This window comes from Ruditapes philippinarum, unplaced genomic scaffold (assembly GCF_026571515.1).
Source record: "Ruditapes philippinarum isolate M1 unplaced genomic scaffold, ASM2657151v2 ctg8419_1_1_1_1, whole genome shotgun sequence".
Classification (NCBI taxonomy): domain Eukaryota; kingdom Metazoa; phylum Mollusca; class Bivalvia; order Venerida; family Veneridae; genus Ruditapes; species Ruditapes philippinarum.
In genome coordinates, this window is record NW_026858238.1 from 7,664 (window position 1) to 27,442 (window position 19,779).

General features: G+C 31.8%; 1 protein-coding gene and 1 long non-coding RNA gene across 2 annotated transcripts; both read right to left on the reverse strand.

The window, feature by feature from the left end:
• Positions 1-247: 247 nt before the first annotated feature.
• LOC132752571 (uncharacterized) lies at positions 248-2,954 on the reverse strand. Its single transcript, XR_009628828.1, has 3 exons — positions 2,879-2,954; positions 2,279-2,363; positions 248-1,490 (listed from the first exon to the last, which is right to left on the reverse strand). It is a non-coding gene; the product is annotated as an uncharacterized LOC132752571 (long non-coding RNA).
• Positions 2,955-8,282: 5,328 nt separating this feature from the next.
• Positions 8,283-19,086, reverse strand: LOC132752572 (uncharacterized). The gene is made up of 11 exons (XM_060742911.1): positions 18,950-19,086; positions 18,305-18,450; positions 17,944-18,027; positions 16,278-16,344; positions 15,415-15,594; positions 14,699-14,848; positions 13,391-13,465; positions 11,755-11,893; positions 11,135-11,202; positions 9,232-9,334; positions 8,283-8,525 (listed from the first exon to the last, which is right to left on the reverse strand). The coding sequence occupies exons 4-11, from the start codon at positions 16,303-16,305 to the stop codon at positions 8,426-8,428; spliced, it is 843 nt and encodes a 280-aa protein (XP_060598894.1). The 5' UTR covers positions 16,306-16,344; positions 17,944-18,027; positions 18,305-18,450; positions 18,950-19,086; the 3' UTR covers positions 8,283-8,425.
• Between the last annotated feature and the right edge of the window lie 693 nt (positions 19,087-19,779).

The window sequence follows — 19,779 nt, forward strand, 5'->3', positions numbered from 1 at the left end:
AACCAACATAGTGCGTTTGCGACCAGCATGGATCCAGACCAGCCTGCGCAGTCTGATCAGGATCTATGCTGTTCGCTTACAAACCCTATTACAAGTAGAGAAACTGATAGCGAACATCATGGATCCTGATCAGACTGCGCGAATGCGCTAGCTGGTCTGGATCCATGCTGGTCGCAAACCCATTATGTTGGTTTTGTCGTGGCTCGGCTCATATATATTTTGTGCATAATTGAAATATTTAAGAATTCTCTCTTATAAACTCACTCAATCATTAGCTAAACAAACGATCTTTATTAGAAATCACTGCAAAACCTACCTATCACAATTTGTTAGAAAAATTTATATTTTGTCATCCATATGATACATTTATATACCTACTGCCTGTACAAATATGTTTATGCAAATAAAATGTATGTGTCTATTTATTCTAATTGTAATAAAAATCTTATCAAACACTTTTCAAAATATATTGATCAATATTTCTTAATCATTTGACCTTTGAGAATTATACATTTATACATTAATTTGTGATGAATTGACTGCAACGCTTTTAATTTTCAACACAAAATATTCAGAAGCTAATTATTTTTCAGATACACAGAAATTATTTCACAAATAAATGTTACCAGTAATGAATTTTCGATAAAAATTGATATAACTTCACAAAAAAGTATCACCAGTTGTTGAACATCCGGAAATACAATATATACACAAAACAATGTCATTAGCGGGAAAAATTGAACATGAAATACATTAAACATTTAAAACACATTCTTTTGATAATGAAGATGCTTAGATAGATTCATGTTAATATATGATTAAATTTCTCGTAGAAAAAAAGCGTACAAATAAAAATGAAAGTATTTGCTTGTTTACAAAAATATGAATACTAAGCCACGATTACCAAGTGAAAAATCAACATTATAAACGTGCAGCATTACAAAACTGTGGTATAATACAGTCTAACCCGGTCATTTGACCCTGTGAAGACCTTGACTGGACACAATTTAAACCTAAGTCTCGTGATTTTTCCGTTACGCAAGAACACCATGGGATTATTTTTCCATATCAACGTAAATATTTATGCATCGTCAATCTAGAACTATCGCGTTAAGATATAATTCAAAGTTTCTATCAAATAAGTTAATATGATGATGACTTTACAAGGCTGATACAATACACAGTGTGCTTTTACAAAATGAATGATTACATGCTACTATTTACATTTGTTTAGATACATACGTTAAATAAATGAAATAAAAATACATTACATGCCTAGAAATATGTGATTGTGACTATATAAGATTACATATGTTTTTCTGTCAATCAATATAAATACATGTATTTGTTCTGCAAAAACGTTTTTGTCCATTACAAATAACTGTTATACACTTAGTCAATTAGCTATCACCAATCAATCTTTGTCAATTTTTAAGTATTGGCGTATAAATTTTCTTCCTCGGCTCCAAATCCTGTATTCACGTAAATAGCTGAAAATAGAAAATAATACACTAATATACCATCATGGTAAAACAAAATAAAACTTTGCATAATCTATTTATCCTGTTCTTACATAATACTATTGTTTAACCTTTGCCCTTTTGGCGGCTGTGCGATAAGTCTAGACCAAAATCAGACGTAACAGCAGTTTCGTATAATCATTGTCTGTACTTGGCGCTATTCAGTAAGTCCTTATTAATTTCCCCCAAATATTGAAAAGGCGTTTCACATAAAAAAACCAAACGATAAATTACATTTTCTCCGAGCATAGATTGATTGCACAATTGATCTTCAGGAGATTTTAATTACGAAAGGCCGATTTCAACTTCTTGGATTCCCGGATTTATATTCACGAATTCACGATTTTCAACATACATAATTCACAATTTCAACTACAGAATTCAAGAATTCAACTTCATAAATTCACAATTCAACTTCATGAATTCACGATTTCATCTTCACGATTTCAACTGATTTCAACTTCACGCATTCACGAGTTCAACTTCATGAATGCACGTTTTGAACTTCAAGATTTCAGCTTCGTGAATTTACAATTATGAATTCGTGAAGTTAAAATCGTAAAGTTGAAATCGAGAATTCATGAAGTTGAAATCGTGAATTCTTGAATTCTGTATTCACGAAGTTACAATTTTGAATTCACGAGGATAAAAAGTTGAAGTTGAAAAAGGAAAATCGGATGCATTCGAGGTTTGATATCCATATCCTAAATAATAGCAGTGATATAAATGTTAAATGCCTTAAAGATAAACGTTTTTACCTTCATCATCGTCTTCTTGTTCTTCTTCCTCTTGTTGAGTTGTGATGAACGACTTAATACATTCGTGAATGTAAATGTACTGGTCCTTAAAATATAGTATAAGAATTACATTTTACAGCTTGTCGCCACGGTTTATGATTTAAAAAAAAGACAATAAGGTGAAGTATATATTTAATGATTAAGTGTAGTTCATATAAATAAATATAGTATTGGAAATTATAATTACTGCGTAAAAAAAAGTCCGTAAGATTGGTTCATCATTTACACATTACCAAAACAGTTCCAATGGAAATGATGTCTTATCTCGTAATAAAACACACCTTTTTAAAGCAAGTATTGTAAAACAAAATATGTGCTATTAATGCGTTATGACCTATAAGTAACAAATCTGATCGATTTAACAAGCTTTTTTTGCAGAGAAGCATCTCTTTGTTCATTTTGTCAAGCAGGAACAGTCATGATATTGCAACGGTATTCGAAACCACATATGGTACAGGCAAAGGTGATTTTGAGCTACCACTTTGCTCTTAACCATACGCTTTTAAATACATAGGTAATAGTCATATGAGTGACAGTAACAGATGATATAAGTTATATTACCTCTGTCTGCACCATGTTCAATCGATTGTTTTTTCTCATTTCAAGGACAAGATTAAATATATCCACCTCGTCGTGAATGCTTTTGATCATGTTTGCACACAAATAATCCACGGCTATAAATGTCCCAGTACGACCTACACCAGCACTGTAACATTATAGTTTGGCTTAATATTTAAGTACAATTGAAAACAAATAAGAGTTGAATTAATAGAATGGGTAGCACATTCTCTGCAAAACTGTTTTTTCTATACTTCGATTAAATTATTGTGCCTTAGAAAAGCGCGTTCTTTGAAATCCAAACACAAGTTTATTACAATGAACATTACGCCTAAAAGTTGTAAACATTGCAATATTAAATGTTTTTGGTGTTGGTAAATCAACTACTCTGGCTACCTACTTGTATGAATTTCCCTACCCAAAATTTTAAAAGTCATACATCATTTCACAACTCCACGATAAGATTTAAATAAAATATTTAATCAATGTTTTATATTTGTAGAGATGTAACTACAGTAAGGGGATTTAAACAGTTTATAACAGCATACAGTAAGCACATACCATAACAAAGTGTCCCTTATAAATAATACAATTATTTTTCTACCGTAGAATTATGGGGTGATTACTTTCAAACATAAATTAAACGTTTTACTAACTATGGAGAAATGTATTATCCTAATTCAAAATGGGCAGAAAAAAAGATGATTAACTGAATGCAATAACAAACATGATAGAATTTTTGTTGTTGGGTGTTACGTTACGTCTCACCAGCCCTTTAAATGACACATTGCAACGTTCAAGCTTTACCTGTGGAGGAAGACCTAAGGTGCCCCTCCGTGCATTGTTTCAGAGTGAAAGTGCTTCGAGTAGAACCACGGACGTTCCATACGGTAGCTGGCTAGGATTAGATGTTAGTTAAAGTGGAAATGACATGATTAAAATGTCCTTTTTTGTTTATTCAGTTGTATATTAAAATAATGATCATAACTTTAAAAACAAAGTGAAAGAAACTATTTTATGCTTAATGCTAAATAATTATACAAAAACCTTCGTAACATTTCCCTTTATTACTTTATAAATCTTAAACCTGCAATGGACAAATCTGGGGCCCCATTCCCATTGATGTTTGGGCTGTTCCCCCGATTACTATACTGGTTTAGAACAGCTTTTACGAACTCTAGCAATAGTTCTGGGGTTTCAGGACAACCCATATCTGGCCATTTCAAATAACTAAAGTGACGAACCATTTTCCGTTGCGTTTTCTTTATGTGCAGATGCATTAAAATGTAAAATAACATGGATAAGCAAATGTTGTGTTGTTGAATTTATTCCAGACAGACATAAAACATGCATCACTTTCTGTTTCAAGTTTAGTCCATGAAATCTGTTTTGTTTACTCTGACAATGACTGTTAGGGAGAGAGGGTAGGTTTTAGATTTCGTGTCGGATTTACTTGCCGTCTGTTTCGTTAATTTTTATTCAATCTATTACATCAAAATACGAATGTCTTTTAAAATACATGTGCCATATCTCATTATTTCCACTTAACAGCATGCACGTTTTCTCAGGTCTAAATTTCGTCTTTAAAAATGCCATATGACAATCCAGGAAAATTACATCACATTTTAGTAAACCAAAATTTTACACCTATCTTAAAACAATGATAGAACAATTAAATGTTATATAACGATATTCAAACTTACCGTTTTTACTTCAAATATCTTTATATTATAGTCAGACATGTTAGAATCTGACTGAAGAGAAACAACCAAATCTCCAAAGAAAATAGGTTCGCCAAGATCCGGCCAATACTTGTCGCACTTACGCTGAAAATGTACTCTTTTTTATTATTAAAGCATACACATAATAACGACACATGCACATAGGTAGACATTTTTGAAATAATTTGATATAAAAACAATGAATTGAAGGATATTTCATGATTGATTGATAAAAGAAGCTTTGATACCCTTTGTTTATGACATTTCATGCTTTTTCTGAATGCAGTATTTAATTAATTCTAAAAAATTCAGCGACCCCTGGGTCACTTATCTGATTCTCTCCCTATAATACTTTATTATGATGAACTGTCACTTCACAAGTTTTATTTTTGAAATTATAAATAAACATAGCCCGTCCCCTTTTCCATTAGTTTTGTCAACATGACGACTAGTATCGCCCCCCGACATTTTGCTCCCAAACCATTCTCCAGAAGTCATCAAAAGTAGCTTGCATAGGACCCTGTACTTAGCAATATATTCTCTGCGAGACGAATAACCCTTTACATAAAACATTAAAAAATATGAAATTAGATTACATTTTCAAAGATACACGGAGCCCAAAAAATGACATTTTTTTATTCCGAAGAAAAGGTAAAAATGTGTTTTTATAATGTATTACTGGATGACATTCACTGAAATTGTACCGATACCAAGAACGCAAAAGAAACAAAAGAAGTCGCGGCTATATGGACAATCGGTAACATTTTGAAAACCGTTACAGGACAAAAAAAATTTATATAAAGTGAATATAGTCTTTGACAGGAGTTAAATACATACAGGGATATAGTTAGCATTGATGTAGTCAGAACCTTCTATATCATCGGACGGTCGTAGTTTAACCCGAGAATGATCAACTGAAATATCAATATACAGACGTTACACCAAAGACAAACGGCATAGAGTGGCAGTAAAAATAAAAAAACCACATAAAATATACAATTATACATTTTAAGATTAATTCGATGTATTTCAAAACCATTTGGCAGAAACTGACATTTGGATTTTTTTAAGAATTGTGTTTCCTTAACCTTGTACAACTCTGCAGTGTTCTTTAAGTCTATCTTATATACAGTTTTAATTTATTTAAAGAACGAACTTAAAAATATACTTAATACAAAAGCATATGGATGCAATTTTAATACAAACATGGTAGAATATTTGTGTATCTGTTTTTCGGTCGACAACATTGTTGTTTCTGCCTGCCGTCATTGGATGACTAGGACTCTTCTCCTTCAATAACCCTACAAAAAAGAGTTTTCTAATATTTATTAATGAACATTTAATTTTTGAATTTTATGTAGGGCTAACAATATAGACACAATTCTTATTATAGGGTCAATGTTTTACAATGACCTTATTCACGTGCTTGTTGGTCCAGTTTTTTAGAAGGCAGATTTTTTTTTCACAAATTTTTGTCATTACTTATAATTTGGTTTTAATCTGCTAACTTTCAAGTAAAACAATGATTATTAAAAATGTTCAGTGTTCACTTCACATTCTCTTTGGTTTTAATAATGGATATTAAAAACACACACAAAAAGTAGTATAAGAAGTGCTTTATCATATATAGCTTTATGTACCTTATAAGCATCAGCAAAAAGCAAATCAGAATCTCTGTGGAACCTTTCAACAGCATCTGAAAAGTCACTCAGCTTAATGGGTCCTTGTCTGAAAAAAGATAAAACTCGTGATAGATATGCGATACAAGACATAGTACCAAAGAATTCTTCTAAAAGAATAAAGAAACGCTAACATTTATGACAACAGTATTGAAAAGATAAGAGATCTGATAAAAACTAATTCAAATATGCAACAAGGTGTTTTCTTGAAATGTCAAAATGACAACCAATAAAATGCAAATTTAGATGATTTTTATACTGATAAGGAGTTAGTCTTGTTTACAAGATTATACATAATGAACATATGATCTAGTGTAAAGTGGTACGTGCTTCATGTATATGAAATTGTGCTTAGGTGATGGATATGTTTGGCAGCTGCGCTTGACTGTTAGGAAAATAAGTACGTCGTAGAATGTAAAACACAGAAATACGACAAAATAAACATTTTATCGGTCATTCGTTCCTCATGGCGCAAGGTAAAACACTATTATACGACAAAGTCACCATTTTGTCGTGTTTTCTTGTCTTTGCCTGCCTCCTTCCCATTTCAGAGTGAAAATACGAAAATACAACAAATTCACTTTGTCCCTGGGGCGCGGGACGAAAAACAAAAATACGACAATGTCACCACTTCTCGTAACCTATTGTCTTTGTCTGGCGTCCCGCGGAGCGAAAATACGACATGGCACAAAGCATAGTAGAGAGATGGCATAGGATAGGACAAAGGTGTCTGCCTCTTAACTTCAGTCCAGATTAAGGTCACGACTATACTTTCTTGCGTAACAGCAGTATTGATTATCAAGGTACTGCTCAAAAGAATTGTCTAATAAATGTCAAGCTTTTCAACCAGATGAGTTTATAGATACTTATATATAAATTTAAAAAAAAAACAAAAAAAAAAAAAACAAAAAAAAAACACACGTGAGCGAGTGACACAGCAACTGGGGATCTGTATTTTATATTTTGAAACATAGGAAAAGAATCCTTTTTACAATTTCTAATAAGTTTGTTATATCTTAACATACTAACATACTGTTATGTCAACATTATATCAGTCAACATCTTATGTGCCAAAGAAAATTAAAGGGAACTTAGAGCTTGATGAAATTAAAGCATTCCAATGTCATTGTATTACTCAAACGCCTTTGTTTAAACAACTTATGACAGACTTTGTAGACTTTTATTTCCAAAAACATGATTGTCATGAAAAATAATACTCTAGGAGGTGGGTTGGGTCGGAGTGAAGTTGTATTTGGTGCAATAAATGTGGAAGTTAACTTTACTTCAAAGCTTAAAGATATAATTGAATTCACTGTTCGCAAAAAGCTTATCTTCATGTATAGGTTGCATATGTACTTACCCTGGGGTACTGAAAAAGAATAATATTGTGTGATTCACATATAACATTACTAAGTTTTATACAACCTTAGATTGATATTTATTCTTTAACTGTGTCTTCTTTTTTTTCATTTATGAATGGTTTAACATTATAAAAGCAATGTAAAAATGACATAAAATAATTTGTAAGCGTATGGCACATTTTGAAAACATGACCAATACATTTTCTTATAGAAGGTAAGGAAAAACTTTCAACTTGTACCAACTTGTCATTAACAAAATTGAATTGCAACAAATATATTAAATGTCTTTAAGCCGGAAATATTTAAAACTCAAAATTCTGGTTATACTGACTTAGCTCTGTGTAGCAGATTATCAGAGACATCACAAAAGACTCGTTCTGTATCATCAAAGCGTGTTAAAATCACGCTTTGAAATCGTTTTCATCAATTTTGAATTATAATAACGTATATATTTTGAATCAAGAGTACAAAAGTACAACATTTGAACATTTTTATTACTAAAACACTAACAACATACATAATATCTAGGATAAGAAAATAACGATAAAATAGATGAAATAGATAGACCCGTAAATGTTATTAAAGTTGGTTATAGACTAACCTAGAATAGGTAACGGGTATATCTTAAAATTGTTAGAAGTAGTTGCTTCACAAAATGATATTATTGAGTTCAAACTTGCGAGTATTGCAATGGTAATCAAGATTGAGCTTAATTATATTTTTGTGCCTGTTGCCATTAAAAGTGAGTTGTGGTTTATGTATCTAAAATACTTCTTATTAAAATATATCCTACCTGGAAGGATTCTTTTTAGTATGTTCAATTTTATCAAGATGAATTCCTTCATCTGGAGACTGTGTAACCAGTCTACCATCATCTTTCGAGAAACAACTGAATAAGAACATGGAAAGTGTGTTTAACTGAAGTTTGAACAATCATAATTTACTAACCTCTGTAAGAGTATTGGTTACCAGAGGAATCAGAAGTGCATGACAGTAATTTATTTCAATACGTAACTTGTAATATAGATATAAGGTGTGTAATAGTGTTAAAATCAAAGCAAGAGCGCAACAAAGGCATTGAAATAAACACCAGAACCACATAGTATTTAAAGTTCAAACATTATAGATGATAATAACTTTCTAATATTCATTTAACATTGTTGCCAAATACTCTCATTACCACTCAATAAATGCATAAAATTGTTGCAGACTAAAACATTACACTTGTAAGGGTGACCTCGCCATTTGGATTTTCAGAAATATCTTGGTCACGTATATCTTCTGAACATTAAATCAAATTGTCATAAATATTTCTCTAAATGATTAAAAGAGACAGTAATTTCATGGCTTAACCGTTAATATTTTCTTGCAGTCGCAAAGTGCGTTCTGAACATTGCATTAATGATAAACAAATATTTGATGTGATTCCGATGAAATGGTGCCAGAGGTATATGAAAAATTGTCATAATAACTATGCTCGGTGCTTTTGTCTCAGTTGATACTGGTCTAAGTACAATATAACCAAATCATACAAAACTAAATTTATGGCACATTATTACAATATAATCAAAACTAAATACATTAAATATACTTACGCCAACTGTTTTCTTCTCAGAACGAAAACCACAACACCAACAATGGCAAGGACAACTATTGCCGAGGATATACCAGAAGCTACAGCAACTGTAAGATCTGGATCTAAAAAATATTAATAAAAGATACAATATTTTATATATGATTTATAATTAAAAAGAAACCATAGAAGAAAATTTTGCCAAGCTTTATTCAAATCACTGTACAATAAATTATACATTGTTAAAATGTCTATGTTCTGAAACCATGTATTAATTGCAAAAGAATTTGCGTAGTCTACAGAAAAGCACAAACGCCATGTACAGATTCTATGTAATTAATTTTTTTCAAAAGGAATTACAAAAACTTTATTCATTTTATGAGGAAGTCCTTTTAATTACAATCGCCATTAAATCGGAATAGTATAATAGTTTGGGGACCTTTCTGTTGAAAATTTGTCAGAGTTAAATCTTATACGTATATATGCACAGTGCGTTAAATGGAATGCAGGTACTAGTTTCCCGCACTCCAGAGCATACCCATTGATTGGCTTATTTTTATGAGGTTTACTGATTCATGGCAGTAGCGATAGAAATATCATACCCAGATGCTCGTTCTATGGTTACTTTTTCTGAAATTTCATATTGTCACAACAAAGAACCTGTTTCTATTTTTGCCTATGATATAAAAGAGAAAGTACATCAAAACACTCGGCAAAATGATTTAAACTCTGGAACTACGCCCCCCTCGAACATATCAGAAAGCCTTATGTTTCGACATAGAATAACAAATCTCCAATTAAAAAAGGACCGTGCAGCACGTTATCTGCTGTTTGGTATCGTATATCAATATCTCAATTTATTACCCGTCACTTTTTTCGTAATGCTAATTTCCCATAGGCCTCTGGCAGTTATTTTTACTGTTAATGCAAGTGTACCACGTGACTAAGAATTCTGTACTGTTACATAGGTAAAAGTATTTTTTAACAGTATAAAATCTGGTCACGTGGTCTATTTTCTAAATAAAATGAAATAAAATGGCCGCCATTTTTTTCTCGATTCATTCTTATTTTCAACGTTAAACCCCGATAGGACATCAATTTCTTCTCTGGAGTATATATGACACTCATAAAATTTAGTTGTTTGCAACCTGGTGTGCTTTTCGCGTATAAAATATCTTTTTGTTGAATGGTCAAAAAGTGAACATCCGTTTTCAACGGAAGTAATTGCAATGTAAATAATTACCGTATGTGTCAATCAATGTGGAACATGCAGACGATTTAAACATGCAACAAATGATTATTTTACAATTTTTATCAGTGAAACGTTACAGATATGGTGGACAGCCATAGGAATAATAGGATATCATCGTTATTTTGTCAAAGACCATGCTAAGAGTATTCTGGAAACAGAAGGATCAGATTTCACAGATCATAAGCGTGTAAATGGGTTAGTGTTTTGTTTTCTAAATAAAACCTAGCTTATTGTATGTTTATGATTTGTAGATATCATCACTTGCTTAAAGAATAAAAGAAAAAGAAAACTTCTCAAGTAGGCCTAAAGTACACTTAAAACTTAAAAGGTAAGGACAGTTTAGTTATTGTTACTCTTGGTTTATTTTTGTTACAGTTAGATTAAGTTGACAATTTCAGATCACCACAGTATTTTTGTTCGGGTTAATAAAATAAATAACACATGGGTTTGTGAGTAACAGTAAAAATATCATCCCTCGAAAAATACTGTTACCCTCGGCTACGCCTCGGGTAACATTATTTTCCTCGGGATGATATTTTTACTGTTACCCACAAACCCATGTGTTATTTATATAATGTTCAAAAATAATTTTTCTCAAAGACCTTTTTTGTCGGATCTTTATGTATATATTTAGTAATAATAATAACAATTATAGCAGTTACATAAAACTAACCTGTTGATATAGGATTTGAATATTTCGTCTCCGTGCACCCGTTTATTGTACAAGCAAACGTTTTCACCCTGTATTGAATAATTTTAAATGTTAACTGTGATCATTCAATTTTAAACGTTTCATCATTACAGCGTCAACTTATAAATTTCAGGGACGAGTATGTATCAACATATACTTCAATTGTATGATTTGTTTGTTTGTTTGTTTGGGTTTGTATGACTGCCAAAACAAGGTTGGTTTTGAACTACAGATATTAAAAATAAAATGTAAAGGGATTTACAAAAAAAAAATATTCTCTTACTTTCATAGACAAATATCGACAAACAAATTCGATAAATTCCCCTGCCGAGTAATACAAATCACATAGTATCATGTACCTTAAATCGTTATTCTATACAAAACCAACACAACAGTGAAATTGAGTGTGAGATTACCAATTTATTGAAATATTTACAGAAAAAAGAACAAAAAGAAAAACAAACAAAAATCAATTTCCTTGAAAATGACAGCTTAACTCACTGGTGAATGTATTTTGTTGTTGAGTCAGTTCACATTTGTTTGTCAACTGAGAACGGCATACTATTACTTTTTGAACGTCTTTTTGATATAAATACAAATACCTGTAACTACGCCCTGGTTGCAATTCACCATTACAAAACCGGTCAGTTTGTTGGCCTGAACACTTGCCATCCAGTCCTACAACAAATCTTTGATGCGTTTCGACATCACGCTGCGTTACACTACGCTTTTTCTGGGTACCTACAATGATTTGTTGACTTTAACTAAACCTTTCATAAAACGTAACGTTTATATTGAATTGAATCGAAGACTACAAAACGTTTTTTGTTATTTGGAAATCCTTACTTAAACTAATTGGTAAAATAAAATCATTATTATAACCATTTATAGCCATATTGTCTAACTATGAAACAATATGAAAAAGCAATGGTAAGATAGTAGAATACACAATCTAGTACGAGGGGTTATCCAAAAATTAGTGGACTTTCTTTGTTGTGTAAAATATATTTAAGATATTAATTTGAAATTCTTACACTGCTTAGAAGAATTATTAACAAATAAACACAGCAAAATTCATGTAAGTTACTTCTTACATTACAACCATATTTAATTTTACATAAACACATGTCGGCGACAGCGGCGCACTCCAAAAAAAGATATTGACGTCAACGTCATAATAACGTACAACTTGTGCTTTAACGTTACGCAGTCAATGACGATTACTGCTTTTCAAAGTAATGTCTATCACTGAATTTCTTATGCCACTTAAACACTAATGATCGTGAAATTTTCTTTTCTCTGTTCGTCTGCTGATTTTATCAAATGTTTTTGGAGATGTCATTCCCAAATTACAACAAAATATTATGATCGTTTTATGATCGCGCGATTTTCTCATTTCGCGTGTCTGTCTTTTTTTAAAAGTATTACTGAAATGATGTCATAGAAGAAACATGCTATGTTTAGCGGGTTTTCTACGCTATTTTTTTTAAATTTTTTTTTTAGCAAGAAATATAAGATGACTTACTGCGGTTTTGTTCCGTGCGCCGGGTGCCGTGTATGTGCTTATTTAAAAGCAATATAAAATCATTATTTATTGAGACAGTTAACTGTTCCTTTCAAAATGTGCTGATTATATCTTACAATGTATGCTGTTAAAATTTCATTACAATACACGTTGACGTTCAAGAGGTATTTAAAAAGTCCACGAATTTTTGGATAACACCCCTCGTACATACAGAATATTATAATGATATTGCCATTGTTAAAGCTACTAACAGCTTATAAGCATATGCTCGAACCAAATAGTGCGTATGAATGCTTTTGCTCAAGGAAAACACAACTTGCCCATGAAGACTTTGATTAACGCGGCAAGATATCATTGAATTATTAGTCCATGCTTTTACAACTCGCCAATGTCGTTACCAATATTAACTCATTAGAATCTTTTTCCTGTACGATAATTGATATCACAGTAAGAAAACAAGTACAAATGTTGCTGCAATGCAGCAATTGAGAAGTTCCGCGCAAAAACTGCGCTCATTACAGATACCTTACCAAATTATTCCTACGCACAGGTCATGTTATATTCAGAGTACATTGTTGATACAATTTTTGATTGGTCCGAATGTTTTGTAAACCATTTTTTTGCATAATTATACTTATCTTATGCATTGTCCATAATTAAGAAGAGGGGCCAGATATCTAATTTGAAAAAAAAATGCTGTCACTGATGCCTACCTGAATTCAAACAAGGCTTACAAGACTTGTTAATGTTATGTGACATGACTGTACTGTGTTCTGTTTGTGTCACTACTGTAGTCAGAAACATAAGATGATAAAAATATCAAAGTCTGTTTTTTTATTATTATAATTGTAACAAATATACAAATAGTAACAAAAGGGACTAATATTATAATATAGTAATATTACATGCATTCTTTTTCATGTCAAATTTAAAAAAATGGTTTCTTTCAATACTGAAAGCTGTTGTTAATTGATTTATAAATTTTTGCTGAATTGCTTTAAAACCATTCATAAAAAAACAATACACCTCATGTTCAAACTGCAGATCAAAGTTTCTGTTGTTACCAATGATGCGATCTACCTATCTATAGTCTATGCTTAATGAGGGTCCATCCGCCCGTACGGGCACAAAATGCAGCATTCGCTGTCGAGTACGGACCCCGGACATGTCACCAGTCATGCTCTTAAATGCTTAACTCCGTGCATTACCAATGATACCAATGAAAGATTTTTATACTTCACAACAGCAGGTGTCAAGTGCTGTGTGGCAGCTGTAAAAAGTTGCCCCATACTACACTTCAGTGTTGTTATATTTTTCTGGTCCTTCGGGATCATTGATGCCAGCACTATTAAGTGTTGAGAATTGAGTACCGCTCAAGCCGGTGCTAGGGGGCGTGAGGGATGTTGCACATATTCATTATCCCTCATGTACAGACTCAATCAAACCGAGTCTGCAATTCTCTTGTAATTTTGTTGTGATTAATGCTTCCGAGGGATCACTTTGTTTCCAAATTTTCATATACTAAAGTTACAATTATTTCAAAACAACCAATATATCAACATGTTATTATTAAACATTTAGTTTCATAAATATAAATTAAGAATAATTATCAAAAGCAAAATTATTAAAATCTTATGCCTGAAATCTTCTTTACATTGACAAATTCAATCACTAATAGTATACTTGATATGCTGTGTGTAAATGTAATTCAAAATGTAACAAATTATAATGTCATGTTCTGCTTAAAAAGGGAAATAACAAATTTATAACCTAAGTGTCAAAAATCAGAACATTTATAGCTATTTATAGCTTTCGAATTCATGTACAGCAGAATTGCTTTACGGTTCTCATTCATTAATATGACACGCTGCGAATCACCGAAGGGGGAACCAATATAATAATCGAAAGGAATTATTGATTCCGAATTTATTTTTACCTGTAAATCGAAGGAATTAATTGATAAAATCCAGGCCCATGAACAAAAAATAGTAAACACAAATAGCAATAAATGAAACACATACCACCATTAATTTGTTGACAAGAGTCCGTAAGATTAAGATATGTTGCCAAGTAAGGTTTAATAGAATCCATATCCTTTACGTCAAACCACGTTTTATAAACTTTTGATATTCTGTCTGTAAAATCCCGAACACTTCCAAAAAACGGCTCATCTGAAATGATTATATGAAAAGAAAATTTTAAATAAAGTTAAGTAATAACATTATACATACTATTACATTTTGCTATATTGTTTAGATTTATTTACTGAACACAAATAAAGAAAACGAGGCATATTCCGATAAAAGTGCGATCTTATGCTGTATGCAGGCCAAGATTTCTTAAACGCTCCTTTTTAACAGCACTTTTATTTTAATCTTATGAAGTACATGGTCAGTTTGTACAAAATTTGTTTTTCTTTCTTTTCTTTCAAACTAAAGACTCTTCTCGCAAATTATTGTGTCTTTACTTTCCACTATTTATCAGCAGCAGCTTTATGTGGTCAAAACACGAGCGTACACGAATTCATAATTCATTACATATTAATAGCCATAAAGAAACAAATATTGCTCTTAGAAAGTAAGATAGCTTCGTAACCAAGGCTTACAGTACTGTAAACACACTGCCTTATAATATCCATGTACTGTACTATTTCGTTTGCGGTAATCGACACGAAAGAAATGCAGAACACTTTTTTAAACCTTAATACGCATTTTACACTAAATGCAGAATTGAATACCTGTTGCTTGGTCATTTTGTGCAACAATCACGCCCCACTTTGTCGGATATCCGTTACTGGTATTACAGAGGAATGTTTTTAATGGTAGATTGACAGCCATTTGTCTCTCTGTATCTTTGGGTTGATCGGCACTAGGGGCCATCAGTGGACCACCCTCTGATTCATTGATCCTTAACGGAGCTTCAAGCAAACACATTACATTTCAGATTATTTAAACCGATATCTGAATTTATTCGAACAAAATGTTGAGAAAAGCGAATAATTAAAATTAATAAAATTGAATTACATAAAACAAAACTAACCCTTATGATAAAAGGTAAACATATTAACAGAGTGATGAATTTTAGATTCACCTGTCTTCAACCTAATAGCTTTGCTGCTATCGAGTGTGTGTTCTATATTTCAACTTGTGTACGAGTATGTAGCGGATTTGAATTACTGAATTATACCAAAGTTATCATCTTACAGACGACCATGTGATAACGCAAAATACTGTTCAAATATTGGAAATGAAACGATTTTCACGTAAAACTTAAAGACAGTCAAGAATTGGAGACAGTGTGTATTTGTAGATACTACGAAGACAAGTCAAGTATGAAATTACTGAAATATCTGTTATACAGCAAACGTTTACGAAATGTATAATTTAAAGAAAAATGACTTTTTGGTAGATTTAAAGGTTAAACTATTCATGGACGAAGAGATATTGGTGAATTTGTATGTACCTTTATGGTTAAACAAATTACAAAAGCATTTCTTTTTTGTTGAAATATATAAAGGTATTTCATTTTGTATGTTTCCCTACTTCATACATATTTCTACGACAAATCAACGAATAAACGAATAAAATGAAGGAGACTTACCGCCTGGCTGAACAAAAACTGTTTTCATAACTACTTGGCCATTTCCAGCACTTGTATTAGCAAATACCTTATAGGGAAAGGAAATACTTCTAAGTTATGTTATTTAATCACTGTTAAATGGTAAGGCAAAATCGACATAGTTCGAAGACATATTTGTATAAAAAAGATACGTGCGCATGTTATTAATTGAACTATATTGACTAACGCAAAATGTTTAAGGATGTATATACATTTTGTATCTTAATGCCATATATATGTTTTCCGTAACTAGTGTGTGTTTTTGTATTTGAAAAGAGAACGTTTAGCTCAATAAACCAAATACGTAAATAAACCAAGTGACGTCATGAATGTTTCTTCTTAGATAGAATCACCGACATTCTGTACTGGGGTCCTACATATTTACCGGACAATCAGTTTACAGGAAAAAAGCTATTACTGCTGCAAAGTGCTTGACTTTTTGCTTCTTTTAAAAAATCATACATTCCGAATTGTACACACATTTTCTATTTCAAAGTAAATAACAACAAAACTAATGTAAATATTGTTGGTTCAGTTCTTTATCTACTAACATGCCCTTTTGTTTACTAGTTATTTCATGACCTGGTCATGCGGGGGGAATAATCTGTTCTGCGTAGGCCCGAATATGGAGACCCTTAATGGTTTTCTTAGATAGTTTTTACTTTTTATTCTTTTCAACATTACCTGAAGAGACAATAGTAACATATTTAAATGATAAAAGTAATTTCAAATTTTGTCTAAACAGAATCTGGTTGTTGTCTTTTACAAAGAAGTGCAAATTAAAAAAAAACATATAAGGAAACGGGTTACGCCCATGGGAGAAAACTCTACATGAAATATAAAAAAATTGACTTTGTGGCTTTTGTAACATGCTACATGATGACCAAAAGGAAACTGTATGAGAAAGGACAGAATTCCATTTGAATATCAAAATGTTTCATCCGTTTAAGGATCATGAATAATCAATACGTTAATTGAGTTAATAGTGTTAATTTCAGTTACACCCTATATATATTGGCCTCTTCATAACAGGCATGGCTGTCGTGTTTAATTCTAGTGACATACTGGGTTTTTCAAATATCTTTACCTTGCTATTCAATAATTGTAGTTTCCTTGCTGGTGATTTAAAGATTAATTTCAGTTCACGACTTCAAAAAAAAAAATTGAAACACAATGTCAGGTAAATTGAGTTGTTTACATGAATTTTTCCCTCTTATAATACTTATTATACCCTACTTTAAAGACTCATTTCTACGGGCAAATGTTTAATTTCATGTTTGATAAAGGAATGTTGACGTGCATTAAGAACCCAAAATTATTTGGGTAAAATTCCATTCTTTTGTATTATTTTAAATAAAATTTACAGATAAAAAACTTCATATTTTGTCCAGTAATATGTAGAACCCCAGAAAGCTAGCTTGATAAATACCTTCCTTACATAAAGCAACAAAAGTTTCAGTAAAATGTAGGGGGATGGGGGTGAAGTGTTTTGAAGCATTAACCTTAACAACTCAGCAACGGACGTCCCACTTAAGCTTAAAGCAGTAGTCAAACACTACGGAAATCAATCAAAATAATTTACATGAGAAGTTTAACAAGAATGTGCAACTTGCACCCTCTTCACAAGAAAGACTCAAGATAAACATACCTCCACAGAATAATTACCAGGGAACAATCCACTGTAATTACAGTACCTTGTAGAGCTGTCTGTGAAGAAACATGTTGATGCATTCTAAATAAAAATGTGTGTTTTTTAACTATTCAATTTAACAGCAAAGTTTAACATAGTCTATGAATAACATTCATCATATATAAACAACCGTCGAATAAATTATCTATGAAAGTATTGGGTTATTTCATATGATAATTTTCATAAAACAATACTTTTCACTTTTATTTAAGTCAGATATCATAGATAATCGTATACACTTTAGGAAAAATGTCATACTTGTAATCAAAACACGTGTAAGTAACATCAAGATACTATTCTGGATATTTAAAATACATACATTGCTGTTTGTGAATACTATGGAATAATTCTGAATGATGCCGTTTCTGTCCCTGATGCTTGGTTCATTCCACGTTACATTAACAGATCTCTGTTTTGTGACATCTTTTTCTGATTTCAGTTTTAGATAAGAAACTTTTCCTGGCTCTGATGAAAAAAATAAAGCTATATCTTTTCATTCAATATTCAATTAAAAAAAACTCCAAAAAATTATCATAAAAAAACAAAAAACAAAACAACCCCAAAAAAACTAAGGACAAAACTGAGATACACTGCTAGAAAATGAAAGAATTCTTCAATGCAGAGGCAGTCATTTAGGTCATATTTGGCTGTCATATTTGTGCCCGCTTGGATGCTAGCAAATACTACATGCTAAACATCGAACCCCATGGTGGGACCAATTTTAATCAAAGGGGCCTGAGTTTTATAACTTATGATGACCAGGTGATGCACATGCTAATAACGAGAGGCATATGTAAGGTACATATCAGTCTAAAACTTTACCGTTATTCAGCGCTTATCGGGTAAGCGTTATACTACATGTATGGCTTGAAAATTCGGATTTTACATACAAAATGAAATCAATTTTGACTTGAACTTATTTGATTAAATAAAACAAGGGAAAAATCACGATATTAGTACATACTGCCTTCTGTGGTCTTTACACGAAATGTCGCAGATGTGTTTCCACGATCAGTTGATGCAGTTACTGTGATTGAATACGTCCAATACTCGTCTAGACCCGTCAAAGTGCATGATATAGCTTTAAAGCCTACGATTAAATTAGATTTTTTTAAAAGTCATATTTGGAGAAGTAGATTTCAATTCCGTAATAAAGAAAAAAAAGAGGTCCATCGGCCTGGGTATTCTACAGCAGTTTGTATATGTTTTTTCTTAAAGAACAATATCAACCAAGAATTAATATTAGATTGCTAAATACCAAGTTTTATTACAATACTTCAATACTTACTCTAGTAATTGTCTGGAAACCATTTTTTTCTTTTTCAGTAACTATTACCTTGACCTTGACCTGAGGGAGTCCAAAAGTGATAAGAACCCATGTCTTTATTAAAGCTTACTATATACCAAGTTTGATAACAATATCTCATTCCTAACTCTAGTTATTGTCTGAAAACCAGTTTTCTATTTTTATCATTGACTTGGACCTGACCAAAGGGGGTCCGAAGGCAGTGTCAACCAGGATAAATTATTCCAAACTCTAGTTATTGTCCAGAAATCATTCATTTTTTCTATTTTAAGTAACGGTGACATTGACATTGACCTCGGAGGTCCAATTCTAATTCAAACCAAGGTCTTTATATAAGCTTCTAAAATACCAATTTTGATAACACTGTCTTCTTCAAATTTCAAGTTAACGTCCGGAAACTATGAAGGAGACCGACTGACGGACGGGACTGTCAAACCGACAACTTGACTCCTGTATACACCCTTAACTTTTTTTTGGGGGTGGGGGGT

What these genes read in the sequence shown, in the direction of transcription:
- LOC132752572 (XM_060742911.1), bottom strand. Translation starts at nt 16,305, where the DNA reads ATGAAAACAGTTTTTGTTCAGCCAGGCG. An exon ending in AGTTTTTGTTCAGCCAGGCG is followed by an intron (nt 15,595 to 16,277) that starts GTAAGTCTCCTT and finishes GTTTGCTTGAAG; the next exon opens with CTCCGTTAAGGATCAATGAA. An exon ending in CAACCAGGGCGTAGTTACAG is followed by an intron (nt 11,203 to 11,754) that starts GTATTTGTATTT and finishes TATTCAATACAG; the next exon opens with GGTGAAAACGTTTGCTTGTA.